This window comes from Anabrus simplex, chromosome 1 (assembly GCF_040414725.1).
Source record: "Anabrus simplex isolate iqAnaSimp1 chromosome 1, ASM4041472v1, whole genome shotgun sequence".
Taxonomy (NCBI): Eukaryota; Metazoa; Arthropoda; class Insecta; order Orthoptera; family Tettigoniidae; genus Anabrus; species Anabrus simplex.
In genome coordinates, this window is record NC_090265.1 from 732,594,208 (window position 1) to 732,612,649 (window position 18,442).

Below are 18,442 nucleotides of genomic sequence, written 5' to 3' on the forward strand. Positions count from 1 at the left end.
GAAAGGAAGTGAGAAAATTGAAGTACTTTTATGGAGAAACATAAGGGGGTTTGAAAATAAGTAAAGGAGTTAATTCCATGCATTACGATACTTATATCTTAAAAACTGAAGCTGTCACAGACGTGATAGTTGGTATGTTGAATTTCCTTTAAAAATAAATAAACCTGTACTTTTTGTTGTCAGGAAGTTCACTTAAGGGGTGAGAGGAATGGAAAGAAGTGAAGAAGAATTTGAATTCTTTTCATGAGAATACTTATATCTCAAAAACTAAAGCTGTTACAGACGTTCAGGCGTGAAAACTGGTATTTGGAATCTCCTTTAAAAATAATGAAACGCATATATTTTTGCTTTCGGAAAATCCATTTAAGGGGCTGAAATGAATTGAAAAAGTGGGTGAATTTTTAAAAGAAGTACCGGTATATCTACAGTATATGTTAAGAACTTGGTATTTGGAAAGTCCTTTAAAAATACAGGAACAGGTACGTTTTTGTTTTCAGAAAAGGCACTTAACTGGGGTGCAAGGAAGTTGAAAAGTGAGTTGAATTATTTTTTATGGCGATACTTATATCTCAAAAAATGAAAATGTTACAAAAATGGAAATTGGTATTTCGAATCTCCTTTTAAAAAAAAGAAACGTGTATTTTTTCGACTTGAGACAAGACTGTTTCTCACATGTACTGTTCTGTGTCGCATGGTCGTCTCAGCCCCAAAATGCAATACCTCAAACGTGATTTACAAAGAGTTTCTGGGGTAAATGAAACTCTATATTATGGTGAGTTTTTATACTTTAGAGATTTTCAGATAATGTCTTAGTACAGTGCCGATGAACTATTACTTTTATCAAATTACCTAATTGACGCGAGCAAAGCTGCGGGTAACTGCTAGATGATATATAATAAATATATATATATGAAAACGTGAAGGTCCAATAATACTGCCTTGAGGAATTCCCCTCATAATTATTACAGGGACAGATAAAGCTTCGCCTACTCTTTCTCTGAGTTCTATTTTGTAGAAACAGAGCCACCCATTCAGTCACTCTTTTGTCATGTCCCTTTTGCACTCATTTTTGCCAGTAGTCTCCCATGATCTACCCTATCAAATGTCTTAGACAGGTCAATCACTATACAGTCCAATTCACCTCCCGAGTCCAGGATATCTGCTATATCTTGCTGGAATCCCACAAGTTGAGCTTCAGTGGAATAACCTTTCCTAAACCCAAACTGTCTTCTTTCAAACCAGTTATTAATTTTGCAAACATATCTTAATACTAGCAAGATACCCGTGCTTCGCTACGGTATTATACTGAAATTTAGAATTGAATGCTAATTTTTTTATATATATAATCCGCCAAATTCGCGATCTGATTTGTTTTCTAAGAGATTACGGCAAGTTTTCTCCCATTTTTCAATCTTTCTTTCCAGCAATCGATTTCGTACTTCCCGGGCTAGTTCCAGGTATTCCACCCGGTCAGTTGGGTCCCTAAATCTTTGCCATCTTTTCCTATAAGCATTTTTAATATGGATCAAATCTTTCAGGAGATCCAGCGTGGTGTCATCTTGGGTACCTTGGCGATACTGAACCCGCAGCCGGTCTGCATTCTTAGTGATTACCCGTCCAAGACCAGTTTCCAGCGCAGTCCGCACATTTGACGACGGTCCAGAACCTTATTATTATTATTATTTTATTATTATTATTATTATTATTATTATTATTATTATTATTATTATTATTATTATTATTATTATTATTATTATTATTATTATTATTATATGTTCTGGACCGAACAGCAAGATGCAAGACCACTACTTGGTGGTAAATTACATCTGCTGTCATTGTCATTGTCGAGAATGTGACCAGCACCATTGTCGCGCGTAGGCAAGTGTGCAGGATTTCTGGCGATACGAATGACATACTTCCGTGCATTATTGACCTTATTATAGAGGCCGGCGCGCTGCCTCCTGAGCAACAGAGACTCCTTATAAATACATTATGAACAGTAAAATCAATTGGTATCACCTCCTTTACACCCCACCGCCATTAAGTTTATTTACCCCCCCCCAAAAAAAAACTAAAAGAAGGCGTGTTTCTTTATGTTTAAAGGAGATTCCAAGCACCAATGTTCACGTCTATTACCTTCAGTTTTGAGATAAAGGTAATTCACATTTTTTCACTTTCACACTCCTCCCCCCCCGCCCCCCCAAGTGAATATTCCGGCAAATATACTTGTTTCTTTAATAGTAAAGGATCTTCTAAATACCAATTATCACGTTTTTGATTTATATGTCCTCATGAAAGGAATTAAATTCCTTTTTCACTCCCGCCCCCAAGATGATTCCACCCCCCAAAAAACGGGCTTTTCTTTGTTTTTAAAGGAGAACCAAATACCAATTTTCACATCTGTAGGCCCTAACAACTTTATTTTTTATTAGATTTTAAATTCATTCACCTCCCCCCCCCCCCCCTCCCTCCCATTCATTGGATTTTCCGAGAATATGTGTTTCTTTACTTTTAAAGCAGATTCCAAATATCAAATTTCACGTCTGTAACATCTTCATTTTTGAGATAACAGTAGCCTAATTAAAAGAATTCAACACCATTTTCAGTCACTTTTATTCCCCCCCCTCCGCTTAAGTGGTATTTCCGAAAACTAAAATTACACGTTTCTTTATTTCTAATAGAGATAAAAATGCCATTTTTCACTTCTGTAACATGTTGAGTTTTTTGAGTATTACTGTATAAATTCTCATTTTAAAATTTCACCCCCTTTTTAGTTCCCCTTAAGAGGAGTTTCTAAAAACAAATCACCAATGTTCCTTTACATTTACAGGAGATTCCAAATACCACTTTTTATGTCTGTAACATTCTTCATTTCTCAGATATTCTGCAGATGTAGTCTTCCAAATAATTCACCCCAATTTGTCATTCCTGTTTAACCGCCGTTAATTGGATTTTCCAAAAGCAAAAAAAAAAAAGTTTCTTTATTAAAGGAGATCCCAGATACCAATTTTCAGGTCTGTAATATCTTCATTTTCTGAGATATAAGTATCCTCCTTAAAGGCATTCAACCCCTGTTTCACCCCTCCTATTGGGATTTTTCGAAAACAAAAAATACATGTTTTTTAATTTTTAAAGGAGATTCAAAATACCAATTTTTACATCTGTAAACTTTTAAGATGTAGATACGTGGTTTCCCATTTTCACACCAGGCAAATGCTGGGGCTGTAACTTAATTAAGGCCACGGCCGCTTCCTTCCAACTCCTAGGCCTTTCCTATCCCATCGTTGCCATACAACCTATCTGTGTTGGTGCGACGTAAAGCCCCTAGCAAAAAAAAAAAAAAAAAAAAATAAAAATGTAGATACACTCATTTTAAAAATTCACCCCCATTTTCACCTCCATTATTTGGATTTTTCAAAAACGAAAAAAATACCTGTTCCTTTATTTTTAAAGTAGCTCCCAAATACCAATTTTCAGGTCTGTAACATCTTCAGGTTCTGAAATATAAGTAGCCTCATTAACCGTTTTTTTCACCTTTTATAATACCAATATAATGGTCCGTTATTGGACATTATAAATTTTCCAGCTTACTCATTCTTGGTTGCCTGCGTTTCGCCCTCGTGTGCTGAGTTAGGCTCATCAGTTGGGACTTAGCACACCACCCAAGACGCAAGGCTAGTGCATACTGTGGAGGCCACTGCATAGGCTACTTGAAGCCACCAGCAGTGCCAATGCACTATGAGAGCTATGTCTCATTTCCAAAAATTGATGCCTGCCTGGCCATCAGATAATACAGATGTTGATTCCCATAGGGAATTTAAAATATTTGTCCCGAATGAGTAAATTTATAATACCAATATAATGGCCTAACTTAGCACACGAGGGCGAAACGCAGGCAACCAAGAATGAGTTAGCTGGAAAATTTATAATGTCCAATAACGGACCATTATATTGGTATTATAAATTTACTCATTCGGGACAAATATTTTAAATTCCCTATGGGAATCAATATCTGTATTTTCATCCTTTTCCACCCTTCCTACCGGGATTTTCCGAAAACAAAAAAATACGTGTTTCTTTATTTTTTAAAGGAGATTCTAAATACCAATTTTTACATCTATAAACTTTAAAAGTTTTGAGATATAGATACACTCGTTTTAAAAATTAACCCCCTTTTCACCCCCCATTTATTGGATTTTCCAAAAACAAAAAATACGTGTTTCTTTATTTTTAAAGGAGATCCCAAACACCAATTTTCAGGTCTGTAATATCTTCAGTTTCTGAGATATAAGTATCCTTATTAAAGGCATTCAACCCCTTTTTCACCCCTTTTCAGCCCTCCTTTTGAGATTTTCCGAAAACAAAAAAATAAATGTTTCTTTATTTTTAATGAAGATTCTAAATACCAATTTTTACATCTGTAAACTTTCAAAGTTTTGAGATATGGATACGCTCATTTTAAAAATTCAACCCCCTTTTCACCCTGCCATTCATTGGATTTTCCAAAAGCAAAAAAATACGTGTTTCTTAATTTTTAAAAGAGATCAAAAGTACCAATTTTCAGGTCTGTAATATCTTCAGTTTCTGAGATATAAGTACCGGTATCCTGATTAAAGGCATTCAACCCATTTTTCACCCTTTTTCACCCCTGGTATTGGGATTTTCTGAAAACATAAAATACGTGTTTCCTTATTTTTAAAGAAGATTCTAAATACCAATTTTTACGTGTGTACACTTTTAAAGTTTTGAGATATATATACACTCATTTTAAAATTTCACCCCCCTTTTCACCCCCTTAACGATGGAATATCCAAAAATCCTCTCTTAGCGAGCACCTACATCTTAATATGAATGTATCCCCAAAATTTCATTTCTTTATGTCCAGTAGTTTTGGCTCGGCGATGATGAATCAGTCAGTCAGTCAGTCAGGACAAGTTATTTTATATATATAGATAATCAGAAAGAATGCTTTCCCAAAGCTTACGTGCAATGCATGTCAAACTGACTGGCCTGTAATTTTCAGCTTTTTGTCTATCACCCTTTCCTTTATACACAGGGGCTACTACAGCAACTCTCCATTCATTTTGTGTAAAGCTCCTTCATGCAAACAATAATCAGATAAGTACTTCTGATTTGGTACTATATCCCAACCCATTGTCTTGAGTATATCCTCCAAAACCTTATCAATTCCAGCTGCTTTTCTAGTTTCAATTTTTGTGTCTTACTGTAAATGTCATTGTTGTCATAGGTAAATTTTAATATTTCTTTAGTATTAGTCACCTCCTCTATCTGGACATTGTCCTTGTAACCAACAATCTTTACATACTGCTGACTGAATACTTAAGCGTTTTGAAGATCCTTGCATACACACTCTCCTTGTTCATTAATGATTCATGGAATATCCTTCTTGGAACCTTATTCTGCCTTAAAGTACCTATACATACTCTTCCACTTTTCACTAAAATTTGTATGATTACCAATTATGCTTGCCATCATGTTATCCATAGCTGACTTATTTGCTAGATTCATTTTCCTAGTTAAGTTCCTTCAATTTCTCCTTACTTCCACAGCCATTTGTAACTCTATTTCTTTCCAACCTGCACTTCCTTCTTGGTCTCTTTACTTCTCTGTTATAATATATTTGATGTTTACCATTCCTTACCACCTTTAAAGGTATAAAGGTCTATTCACGCATATCCGTGACGTGTCAGTTCCGTGACATATGTGACGTCTCATGATGGTTATCCACACCTGTCAGTATTGTTTTAGTTCAGTGATTGCCGAGATGTCAAAGTTTGCGGATGTGGAATTGGCGGCTATTGCTATAATTCTAGGTGAACGTATCTTCAATTATCGCCTATGTCATGTCAGAAGGATTGTTGAGAATACATTTGGCATTTTGGCCCACAAATTTAGAATTTACAACAGGCGAATTGAGGCCAAACCAGAAAACATAGATAAGAGTATTTTCAACCTGTATTCTACATACTGTAACTTCATCAAAAAAATATAATCCAAATACGTTCACAAGCGAACTAACAACTATAAATGAATGTACAGAAGACACAAGACTTGAAAATTTTCCTATACAGGGTGGAAATGCAACAAAAGGCACTTTTCATGTACGAGAAGTGTTGAAGGATTACTTCACTTCAGAGGCTAGATCTGTTTTATGGCAAAAAGAGAGAATCAGTACATGATGGAAGGTTACCAAAGACAGTGATATAGTCCTACTGGGAGCGATACGTGTAAAAATACTGTGTGTGCACTATTTGTAAGAACTGATTGGTTGAGGAAATGCACAGAAGTGTGGGGAAACTCCAAGTAAAGAATATTGATCAAATTGTATTTTGATATAGATTGTACTTTCTATACATAACCTACTCAGTATATTATTTAATCGCTTCACTCAGTATTCTTAATTGAACATATAAATAGCTTATGCGTTTAACAATACTTAAATACAATAAGTACTTATCATCTGCGTTCATTTCCTTTCCTATTTTATTCCTAATAGCATGTTTGAAACCGCTGTCCATGTATTTCGGTTGTGATAAATCATAAAGAAAAGGATTATTGCGAACCAGTTCAATAAGTTGTTCGTCGCTCATTTTATATTCACAGGCACGTTCAAACTTCACAGCAGAACACGTCCGTGAAACAGCAAACATATCGTTGGCGACAATACTCAATATTAAATTAGAATAACAACAGTAAGTTATTTATTAAATTGACCACCTAATCAATACAATAAGTAATACTCAATATCACGGAACGGATACTGCACTGATACTGATGCAGAAAATAGGGCACTGCGTTGGACAAGTGTGGACACGACAGTCAGATTCAAAGGAACGATATGAATCATTACTGACACTGATGGAATTTCACGGAACTGACACATCACGGCACTGACACGTCACAGATATGTGTGAATAGTCCTTAAACCCTTTTTCACATTCCTCAACAATTGCTTTAAACTCATCCCAGTCTGTTTACTTTTTTATTTACCATTTTTCACCGATCATAGTTACCTTTTTTTTTTTAAACTCCCTCATGCCTGTTTTATCAGTCCTAATTTTTTTCTTCTCCTTCTTTTCTTCATGGGCCTCTAATTAGTTCCTAATTAGCGTCAACCTCTAAGATCTTTTGCTAGCATGTTTTTCCTTCATTCCCACCTAGATATACCTGCTTCCTTCACAAAGCTGTAGGTTGTTTTAATTGGGTCCTCTTGGATTTTTTCTCTCTCTTCACCTGGTAGTCCTAGAGTGGAGAGTCTGATCTACCCAGCGCCTCACATTCGAAAAGTATGTGTTCAGTTGATTCCTCTGCTTCATTGCATTTCCTACAAATGTTGTCTCTTATTACTTCAATTCTATGTACGTGTTTTTTCAGGTGGCAGTGTCCTGTCAACAGTCCTATTACCCATCTTATATTTTCTCTGCTGAGTTTCAACAGTTCTTTAGTATGCTTCTTGTTTGGTCGTTTTATCAGTTCCTTTGGAAGCCTGCATCCTGGAGTGTTTTTCCAGTTCTCCATTTGTTTCCTGTGTAGTGTCGGGCTTTTCCATAGGAAATCCCGCATACAGGTTCTGGGCCTACAAAATGTGTTTCTGACCCTTTCCTGGCCAGTTTATTTGCCTTTTAATTTCCTTCTATACCTGCATGCCCTGGTACCCATATTATTTTGACAATGTTGTACTTTGAGAGCTTCAGGAGAAGTGAGTGGCAATACCAGACAATTCTGGATACTATCCGGTCTGCTTCTAGTGCCCTAATGGATGCTTGGCTGTCCATAAAAATGTTCTTATTCCTATAGTTCATTTTCAGATTTTCTTCAAGACATGTTGTGATAGCCATCATTTCAGCTTGAAAGACTGTAGTACAGGGCCTCTCAAACGCCCAAAATCTCACGCATGCAAATCGAGGCACAAGAGTTCCGTTCACTGTGCATCAGTCCCGCTCGGTTCAGCCCGGACCAACGCTTCGTCTCTGGTCTACTCAGCTAAGCTCGTCTCAACTCGGCTCGGATGTGCAGCGCTAGGGAGCAAGTGAGGAAGAGGGAGACAGGCGTGGGGAAAGAGAGAGACAGTGCTATTGCTCCAAATCGAGGAGTGGGGGGTCTGCACTCTGGTCAACCAAGCAAAGTCTTCTTTTGCACCGTGCACAGTGGTGCATGCACTCGGAGAGGCCCTGCTGTAGTGTGTCTGCCCAGGCTCATCTGGGTTGATATCTCAGATCTTCCCCCATTGATCCCTCCTCCTGTGCCATCCACAGTCTTTGAGGCATCAGTACACCACACTATATTGTCTTTTTCAGTATTCCATTTGTTGATATCCCAGTCTTCTTTTTTTATTATCTTGGTCTCAAACGGTTTTTCAAAGTTGTACTTTGGTATCATTTGATCAGAAGGCATGTTTGGAACTTCCTCTGTTGTTACTCTGTTAATTTAGTGTCCTAGATTGGGTCTTTGTGCATTCCAGCACTCTGATTGTGCCAATCTATATGAACTCATTCTAGCCTGTCCTTTTATGAAATTGTATCGTGATGGGAGGTCTAGTGAAGTATTCAAGGCTTCTGTCGGTGTAATTCTCATAGCCTCAGTTATGGCTATGCATGCCATTCTACTGCCGACTTTTCCTTGACTTACTTTCTGCCACCAGCATAGGCCATCAACGGTCTAATGATCATTGTGTATGTCCACATTACCACTGATGGTCTTAGGCCCTATGTCTTCCCAACGGCTCGTTCACATGCATACAGCAAGTTCTTGGCCCAGGTGATGTTCCTTTCTATATTTGGATTCCAAGTCGGATTTTTATCTAACACTACACCTAGGTGCAGTGCCTGTTCTTCCACATATATCTTGCCCAAAGAGCTTCAGTGATCTCTTTTCGTCTAATTTTCTCCTTCTTGTAAAAGGGACCAGAGTTATCTTGTTCGGGTTGGCTGATAGTTGTTCTTTCTGACACCAGTTCTCCACAAGGTTGAGAGATCTTTGCATGAGGTCCTGGATAACACTCATCACCTTACCTTGTACCACAATCACTAAGTCATCTGCATATCCTTGCATATAGAAACCCTGTTCATTGAGCGTAGCCATGGTTTCGTTCACCACGAGGTTCCACAGCAGAGGCGAAAGAACTCCTCCCTGAGCACAGCCTCGGGTGGTCCTAAGCGTCAGCGTTTCTTCAAACAGGGTTGCTTTTATCTTCCTTCCGTCTAACATGGATTAATCCATTTGGTGACGGTTTTACTCACCTTGTTCTTTTCCAATGCTTTGATCGTAGAGTCATAGGTTGTATTGCTGAAGGCTCCTTCTATATCTAGAAATGCCGCCAGTGAAATTTCTTTATATTCTAGGCTTTCCTCTAGTTTACAAACCAACTGGTGGAGTGCTACTTCAGTGGATCTGCCAGGTCTATATGCAAACCGATTTTTGTGTAATGTTGAGTTCACTTGCACCAATCTTCTGATATATTTATCCAGAATTTTCTCCATTGCTTTCAGCATGAAGGAGGTTAAACATAATGGTCTGTATGCTTTGGCTTGGGCATAGTTTGCCCTTCCAGGCTTAGGTATGAATACTGCTTTAGTTTCAGACCATGATTTCAGCATGTACCCTAAGGTTAGACTAGCTCTGAAGAGGTCCGTCAGGGCATTGACGAGTATCTTCCTTCCTTCGTATAGGAGTATCGGAAGTATCTCATCTGGCCCTGGAGCCTTTATAGGGTGAAACATATCAATTACCCATTTTACATGGTTGTGTTTTATTATTCTGTTGGCACACTTCCAGAGTGCTCTTTGAGCTGTGGTCTTTGTTCCAACTGTTTCTTCTTCTGTCATCTCCTCAGCCTCAGGAAAGTGACATGCCATTAGCATCTCCAGCATGTCCTTCCCCGCCTGAGTAAGCGACCCATCTGGTTTCTCCAGTGTCCCCACCTGATTTATATGGGTTGCTTTCAGAACCTTCTGGAGCCTTGCTGTTTCAGTGTGGATTCCATTTTCTCACAGAACAGTCTCCAAGATTTTCCTTTTGCTTTCCGTATTTGTAGGTTATACTCGGCGAGTTTCCTACGATATACATCCCACATACCATTTCTACCATTTCTAGATAATATTCTGTACAACATCCTAACCTCTTTTTTCATTTTGGCTAGTTTGTTGTTCCACCACCTTACTTTTTTTGTGTTTTTCTTTTCTTTGAGAGGACAGTTGTCATGGAATGAGTCTATAATGGCCTCTTCTAATAATTCCACTGCCTCATCCAATTCTTTCTGTCCTCTCACATTAGTTGGAATTTTTTGTACAGCCTTCCCTAGTCTCTCTATCCCAGTTAGTTCTTTTTGGGTCTCTGTACATCTCAATCCCACATAGTCTCGCATCTATTGCAAATTGGATGTGCTGGTGGTCTGCCAATGATGGTTCCTCCAGCACCTTCCAGTCTTTAATTAAGTTTGCAATGTGCGTAGTGCTTAGTGTAATGTCTGTTACCTCCCTATGATTTTTATTTATAAATGTAAGCTTGTTTCCTAGGTTTAGTGTCATCAAGTCATTTCCAATAATGACTTGACTTATTTCCTGTATCTCCTAAGTAGAGCATAGGGAATCAATGAACTTCTGCCACCAGACTCTGTTCTGCGCCATCATCCTGATCTTGATCCAGATTTTCCCTCCTTTCTCCATCCCTTCTGCTATTACACTCCTCCTCCATGTGTTCCTTGGTGCGCCTCTTCTCCTGATACCTTGTGGGTTCCATTCCAGGGCTTGTCTTGCTATGTTGTCTTTATCTCGCTGTAATGTATGCTCGATCCACTTCCATTTCCTACGATGCATCTCCTCTATCACTCACCCTTTGTGCTGACTGGTGACAGGTAGAGCCCGGCTTCCCAAACGTTGGGCCCAGGTTGATGGGTTTAGTTCCAGTAATAAACTCTAGTAAAGACTTACCTCTTGCATTGCAGTTCATGCTGCCCCATGCCGTGTGGTGTGAATTTGCATCTGCTCCAAGGACTAGGTGTTCGTCTTTCCTCTTTGCGCTGCAAATTACGTTCTCAACTTCTTCTGATAGGGGCAGATTAGTTGAGTCATATGTGAGGTATGCAGAGCCTATGGTTATTTCTCTGGGTAATAATAATAATAACTTAAATGTTTCCACCTTTTCAATACAATATATTCACAAATTTACAAAATTATACGGTACTAGTTTCGACCCATCTAGGGGTCATCATCAGCCGTATTGGAGCAAAGATCATTTGTGGCGAAATCCTAAGACAATATTATTTTAAAGAATAACAAGTGAAATGAGATGTTATGGTAATAGTTAATAATACAAGGAATATACATAATAAGAGGTTTTTAACAAAGAATAAAGTATAAATGGGGTGTTGTAAAAATTATAATCATGGAAATCAGTAAGTTCTTGTATTGAAATGAAATATGGCTTAGGAAGAGGGCTTAAGGTGGGGCTGAAGGGTGCGGGAGAAAGTGTAATTGTCTTGGAAAAGTACCTTTGATTAAATTTAGGATTGAGTTTAGGTTGGCTGCATTATTGTTTCTGAGGAAAGTGATAAATAGATCGAAGAGTATGTTGGGACCTTCCCAATTTCCAAGTTTTATCTTGGCTGCCACTTCCTTTGAACAGTGTACCTGCAACAGAAGGCATTTTAGTTTTCTGCTCACAAGTAAACATGTTCTAGGCATATTCGATGTAGTATCGTACATTAGCTTACCTCCAGATTCCGCCAGTCCTGTTACTCTGCCCTTAACTACCCATGGCTCTTGTATAAGAGCCACATCAATAGCTTCGGACTTGAACTTCCCGACGAAATAGGCAACAGCAGATTTGTTATCTTGTAGGTTGGCCTGTAGAATTTTCAGTACCATCCTTGCCAACGCTAGGTTTTGTTTTTCCATTATTTACTTGAAATTTGATCTGACCAAATCCAAGATTGGCCTTAAGGCCTCTTTTATTGAGCTCTTCAAAATCTCTTTCATTAAGGGCCTAAGGCTTGCTACTGTAATTTAATAGTTTTGAACAGTAAAATGTTGAATTAATTAGTTGCATCAAACTAGTCTTGTTTTTATGATCATATTTTCCGTTGGTAGTAGTTTGTATTTATGAGGGTTTTAGTCAAAAGGGACGTCAATCCAAAATCTTGAGGAATTGATTTGTTTCTTTCATAATATTTGAATGATGGTGCGTCCCTTTGACTGCTACTACAAAACCTTGTGAACTTTGTTACATTACGGTGACTGTTATCTGTTGTGGTTCTACTCCTTGTGTTATACCTCACAATTGAAACTTGAAGCTGAATTCCAATGTATCCAAGATTTTAATATTCAGACATCAATAAGTCTTAACTATAATTACGACTCAAATTTTAACATAGAAGTCAAATTACAATTGTTTTTAATAAACTAGAACTTTGAGAAAACAATTTTAGCCAAATTTTCAACATTTGAAGATACTGTGTTTTGGACGTCAATATCTTTTAGAATTAATGGTCATTCCAATTTTAGTATAATCGTTCATATTGTTAAACTATTAATGTGTTCAAAAAATTCCTATGTTTATATATTTTATTACTTAATTTTAGAATTATAATTAAGCACAAATTTGTCAAAGCAAATCACCTTGAGATTATTATATAGGCTGAAGACGCTTAAAATTCAAGTGAAACATGTCCCTATAAAGTAGTGTTGTAGCATTATGATCTAACAACATAAAACCAATTGTATTGGTGGAATAAAAAATCACAATATTGTAAGCATATTATAGCAAATTCAATATGGGTCTAATCATGAGATTAGTTACATGTAACGCCCTAGGTGTCGCTCAGTATTGGAAAAACACCATCTAGATGTACAGTAAATTTTGTCAATTTCCTTTGTCTGTTAATTTTTCTAAATAGTTTAAATATTATTTTATTTTTAACTGTATGATTAAGTATGCTTCTTACACAAGTAAATAAAAAAAATTGTGTAACTTGAGATCCTGTTTGCTGTAGCGACATCCTGCGTCGCACCATTGTCGAGATCATTGCTGGCATCATGGTTCTACCTAACAAGCTGCCCATCCAGCTGAGTGATATGGTCGCAGCAAAGACTCTGAAGACTCCAGAGCCAGAGGTGAGTGTCGGAACGTGCAACATACAGCTTTATGAGCGAGGATTACCATGGTTGTGTGTGTAGACCTTCACATCAGGTACATACATCCTAGAGCACGCCACACAAAGCTAGTCATGACTGAAGCACTGATAATGATGCAAAATGGAATGTGAATTATAAACCCACTAAACCTGTACCATATCAGATACTTGATTTGTAAAACCTGGAAAATATGTCCATCCTTTCCTAGAACCAACCCATCTGGTGTAGCACAAAGCTGAGCTTGTTTACTGTTGTTTACCTCCTAGGTTGTACATTCCAGTCTCCTTAAAGTGGTGTACTCTTCCAGGGCGGTGCCCTCAGTAGCCTTTCCATAAATAAGACTTCTTTGAGCCACGGGTAATTTTGCAAGGAATTTTTTTGTTTTGCTAATTTATGATGGGCTTGACTTGAAACGGAAATGCATAGTGACCGTACCCTCAAGTATTAGTTCTGTATAACAACATCTCTTTAAAAAAAATAATTCCAGAGCTTAACATATGGGCCGATTGCAGAAACTGTATATAGACAATGTTTACAGGTAAAAAAAATGTCTAAGTATGGCTGCCGCATTGCAAAGACGTTAACACTTTGACACAGTCTAAAACCAATGTTCAACCAGCCCTTTTTAAACACTGCCGAGAACACTGTTTAACCTCAAATTTTAGGAGTGAATCGCAATCGGAGGTTATGTACCATGAAACATATGACACAAGGAACTGTGCGGTAAATGTCAATTTGACTACAATTCTTGGCAACCGATATATTTTATTATATTTGGGATAATTTCCCCAGAATTTTATTCCACTTCGACTACATCCATATCAGAATAACTTGTCCCAATCATCAGAGGGCTGTTGCATACATCAACTGGGAGGAATTCATTGATTACATTTACTACCAAGTAAGCACACATGATAGTGACACTAAAAAGTAAGTTGTGTGCATGGGGTTTTGCGGATAATCGTTCCGCTAATTCAGGTAAATTTTTGGCAAATATGAGGTAGGAAAATCAAGGACTAGGAAAGAAGAGGGGCAGTGGCCATAATAACAGTTCCAGTATTTGCCTGACGTAAAAATGGGGAAACTATGGAAAACAATCTTCAGGGCTGCCGATGGTGTGTTTTGAATGTATGCTATCTAGAATGCAAGCTACATCTGTATGGCCTGTACAACACAGTACTATAGTTTCAACTTCCCATTGCAGAAGCTATTTAGATTACACTCACCATAACAACACTATAATCGAAGCTACACTTCCTCGTACGGTGGTGTGTCGCTTTAGTGTTGATAATATTATGAGTTTGTATTTCCAGCGAAAGGGATATTCTTGTCTGTTGGCAAGTCGTGCTCTTGTTTAGCCGTATTTGAGTAATGTGTAGAAAGATGACAGCTGACTAATGTTTAGTGCACACACTGATGAATTTCATTGGTTGCGACAAGCGAAGAGATGCATGCAGGATACTTCTGTTTCCATTTTCAAACCAATATTGAAACTTTAAATGACGTCGAGCTAAACACCGGCTGAACATTGTTTATGGAATGGAAGATCATGATCGGCTTGGATGTTGTTTAGGTAAACGTTGTCTACTTTTGCAGTCGGCCCATTGTGTGTGACCTCTCCTAGCATAGTGAAACCTCTTGCCTTTGGTTGCATATGGACGGAGCAGAGCAGCTAGTTTTACTAGCTTTGCACCTCTGCATTTGGGAGGCGGAGGGACTTGTCCCGACTGTTGGCTGTCATGAGAATGCTTTTCCATTGTCTTGCCAGGACAGATCCTTTTATACGCCACAGCCACCCCCTCCCCTGCACCGTCAATCACCGCTTCAAATCTCCTTTGCCTAATAGAGTGTGTAACCCACTAGGAGGCCTGCCGTACCCCTTCAGGGTATGGAAGGACATTTTTAGTAGTAGTTGCAGATGATGGCTGGTGAAAAAGGAAGGAGCCACCTCCCTTCCTGGACTCGCGTAGCGAACTTTCTCTTGGTTTAATATTCGGGACACATCTACATCTCTCTAGGTGCATTTACAACTTAATTCTTTTGAAAGTGTTTTATCACATTGAGAATTAAAAATATTTATAGCTTACACTTCATCAGTTGGGCAGTTGCATCACCTTCTTCTCTACTTCCCGCCGGGCCCTTTGACCCCAAGTTGGCAGGTTTGATCCTGGCTTAGTCCGGTAGTATTTGAAGGTGCTCAAATACATCAGCCTCTTATCGGCAGAACTCCTGCGAGACAAACTTCCAGCACCTCGGCGTCTCCAGAAACCATCAAAAAAGTAGTTAATAGGACATGAAAACAATAGCATTGTCTCTTCTTCCACCATTCCTTTCTATAATTTTGTTCCATTTCAGGTTCCTTCTACTTGCTCTCTTTCTTTTAATCTTAGCCTCCAACATCTGTTTCCTTGACCTTCCCTCCTTCATTCTCTTTTTGCCCATTCCATCTTAGTCCATCCTTCTCAATTCTGTCATTCAAGTTTTCTCCTCCAATTTTCTTCCTTACATTTTTTATTTCTCACTCTGTCTTTCCAATCACACTTCTTTGGAATTTCATTTTATAGGCTTGAATTTTACTCTTGTCACTCTGTCAGTGTGAGTGTACACAGTGATGGGAAAATTGAAAGGCTGCTACACAGTTACGTAGGGTTAGACACAGAGAAGGTAAATCATCCAAGGGGAGGGAGTGTTTGTTTTTACAGTATACATGTGTTTGAGCGTGATTGTTTTTTGTTTCAGGGTGTGCTAAGAATGCATGTAGTGGAGGCCAAGGACCTAATGAAGAAGGATATCAGCATGCTGGGCAAGGGGAAGTCGGACCCCTACACCATCATCAATGTGGGAGCCGAGGAGTTCCGCACGCATACCATTAATAACACGGTGAACCCCAAGTGGAATTACTGGTGCGAGGTGAGACCTCAGCCTTCTTTAGTCTCTTCATCCCCTAGTGCAAGAGAGCATTGCCTTGTTTTGTTTCTTGTCTCTTGTTCATGAAGGGTTGCAACAGATGAGTCATCGGTATCTTCAGCAAAGAACGAAGAATCTCTCTTACAAATGCAGGTTTGTTCTGGAGTTTCAAGCTATGAACTGACTTTGAATTTTCTTCGATGAGCAATTCGATGGTAAGAGAATTATAGTTACAGTGGTACTGGTGTTTTTCATTTTCAGTGCTTAATTTACATAGTGTGTTAATAATTATTCTAACTTCCAGTGGCATATGATTATTCATATTTTTTTCTCTATCATAAGATCACTTCAGAAATTACTATTGTATATAATTGTGCTCAAAACCCTGGTAACAAAATTACAGAAAATCCTGCTCATCAATCCCAGTCTTTCTCAGCCTCTGATGTGCCCATTTCTGCTTTCCACCTTCATCACTTGTTGAGAGGCCGCAGTGTTCTCCCCAGAAATTTTCATCAGCTGGGTGGCAGGAATCAGTAGCTGGGCAGGGAATACTACGTGAAAAAATATAAAATTTCAATTTATTCCCCCCAGGGCATTAATAATAATCGTATGGCCTCAGCCACTGTGTGCAAGAATCTTCTTTTGACACCACCTGGCTGCTTGCTCGTCAATTTTGATGTTCTGTTTTACTCTAGACCTACTAGATGATAGAGTAAACCAAACCTCTCTTGAGTGTCTTAGTTTTAGTGAATTTTGTGAGGTAAACACCAAATATGTCACTAGCTATCTTTTACATGCCGATATCATACGATATGAAATGTCGAATGGACTTTTCTCTGCCCTTCAAAAATCGGACTACCTCTAGGTGCATTTACAACTTAATTCTTTTGAAAGTGTTTTATCACATTGAGAATTAAAAATATTTATAGCTTACACTTCATCAGTTGGGCAGTTGCATCACCTTCTTCTCTACTGAACCCGCTATCTTGAGATACGGAGGCCGACTGATCCACAGAGAGCATTAACAGTAATATCAGACAAGTAAACATTAAAACATTAACTGCAAAATAAGACATAACAGGGTATTATTAACTTGTAGTGTTCTACTGTTCGTTCATAATCAAACTCCAGGACTTCCCACTCGGTTGCTGTGGAGTGCCATACGGGTTTGTGACATCTGTTAAAAATGGCAGGGCGGTGCACCTAGGGAGAACACTGGACTGTCTTGACATATCTTCAGTCTTCATGTGGAAAGTATAGGAAAGAGACCTGAGATGAAGATTGATACAGGTTAGCACACTCTGATGAGTACCCCAGAGTCTCCAGCGAGGTGCAAGAAATGGATGGAGGTCAATGACCCACAGCGCAACCCAGGAGTTCCTTGGGTGATGACTATAAAAGCAATTTTTTTTAAAAAAGACGATAGGATCCGTGCACTCATTCTGAAATATATTTGTTGCTTCATGCTTAATACGTTCACTGCAGATGTTTAGAAGGCAGCAAGTTTGTTGTGTGGAACTGTACATCACTTCAGAATATCTCTGTACATCCACTGTGGCAGTTTTTCTTTGGTCGAAACTTGCGGTTTTTAGGCTTCATAACGTTGGTGGAACTGCATTGTTTGTGATCTGGGAAAAATATGCATAAAACAACAAAAAAAATAATATGCCACATGCAAAAATGATTATTTTGAGTTCTTGGTAATTAACAAAGCTTTCTGCAATAATGTTATAATAATAATTTATTGCCATAATGGAAGCAATTAGAATTCTCGTGAAATTGCTGAAAGGTTACAAAAAAGGATGGTATGTGATAGAAAGTAAAAATGCAGTGACAGGAATATGCTTGTGCCAATCAGACTATGGCTGAACCAGCTAGTATGTCAGGATTACAGAAAGTGCAAGATGATAGTGGCAGGCGGTTCTTTTCCTTGACCTCTGCTGCATGATACGCATGCACTAGGCACGTATTCCACACGTGTTAAGGCTCTTTGTTTGTTGGTCCTAGATGTTTGATTTTACAGCGGACAAATATTGAATGCAGTGATGAACTTTTCCTCTTGGTCTTCCTGTTCCCAAACTAAACCATTTTGCCTTCATTGAAGGATTCTCCTCTTCACCACTTTCCCCTCTTTAACCCATTACATATATTATGTGGCAAAGTATGTTTTAGGGTTCAAAACTATTTTTGAAATAATACAATTCAATTTTTTCTTAAACACGTGTTTCTCTGCATGAAAATACAATGATCTTGATGTTCTCTTCTAGCTGTATATTGTTTCCTCTCTAGGTGTGACCTGCTGCAATGGTTGCTGCATGTTAAGTTCTGTCATTTTCTGGTTTGTAATGTGAGAAATGACTCTTCATTTGTAGAACAGTATAGCC

The 18,442-nt window shown here is 38.3% G+C and overlaps 1 protein-coding gene across 4 annotated transcripts in view; it reads left to right on the top strand.

Moving 5' to 3' along the window:
• Nucleotides 1–18,442, top strand: part of Esyt2 (extended synaptotagmin-like protein 2) — a 297,125-nt gene that overhangs the window by 92,758 nt on the left and 185,925 nt on the right. For all 4 annotated transcript variants that reach the window (XM_067136116.2, XM_068225186.1, XM_068225187.1 and 1 more), the window contains 2 exons: nt 13,010–13,130; nt 15,891–16,061. In XM_067136116.2, the coding sequence (XP_066992217.2) occupies nt 13,010–13,130; nt 15,891–16,061 (292 nt within the window). The remainder of the gene's footprint in view (nt 1–13,009; nt 13,131–15,890; nt 16,062–18,442) is intronic.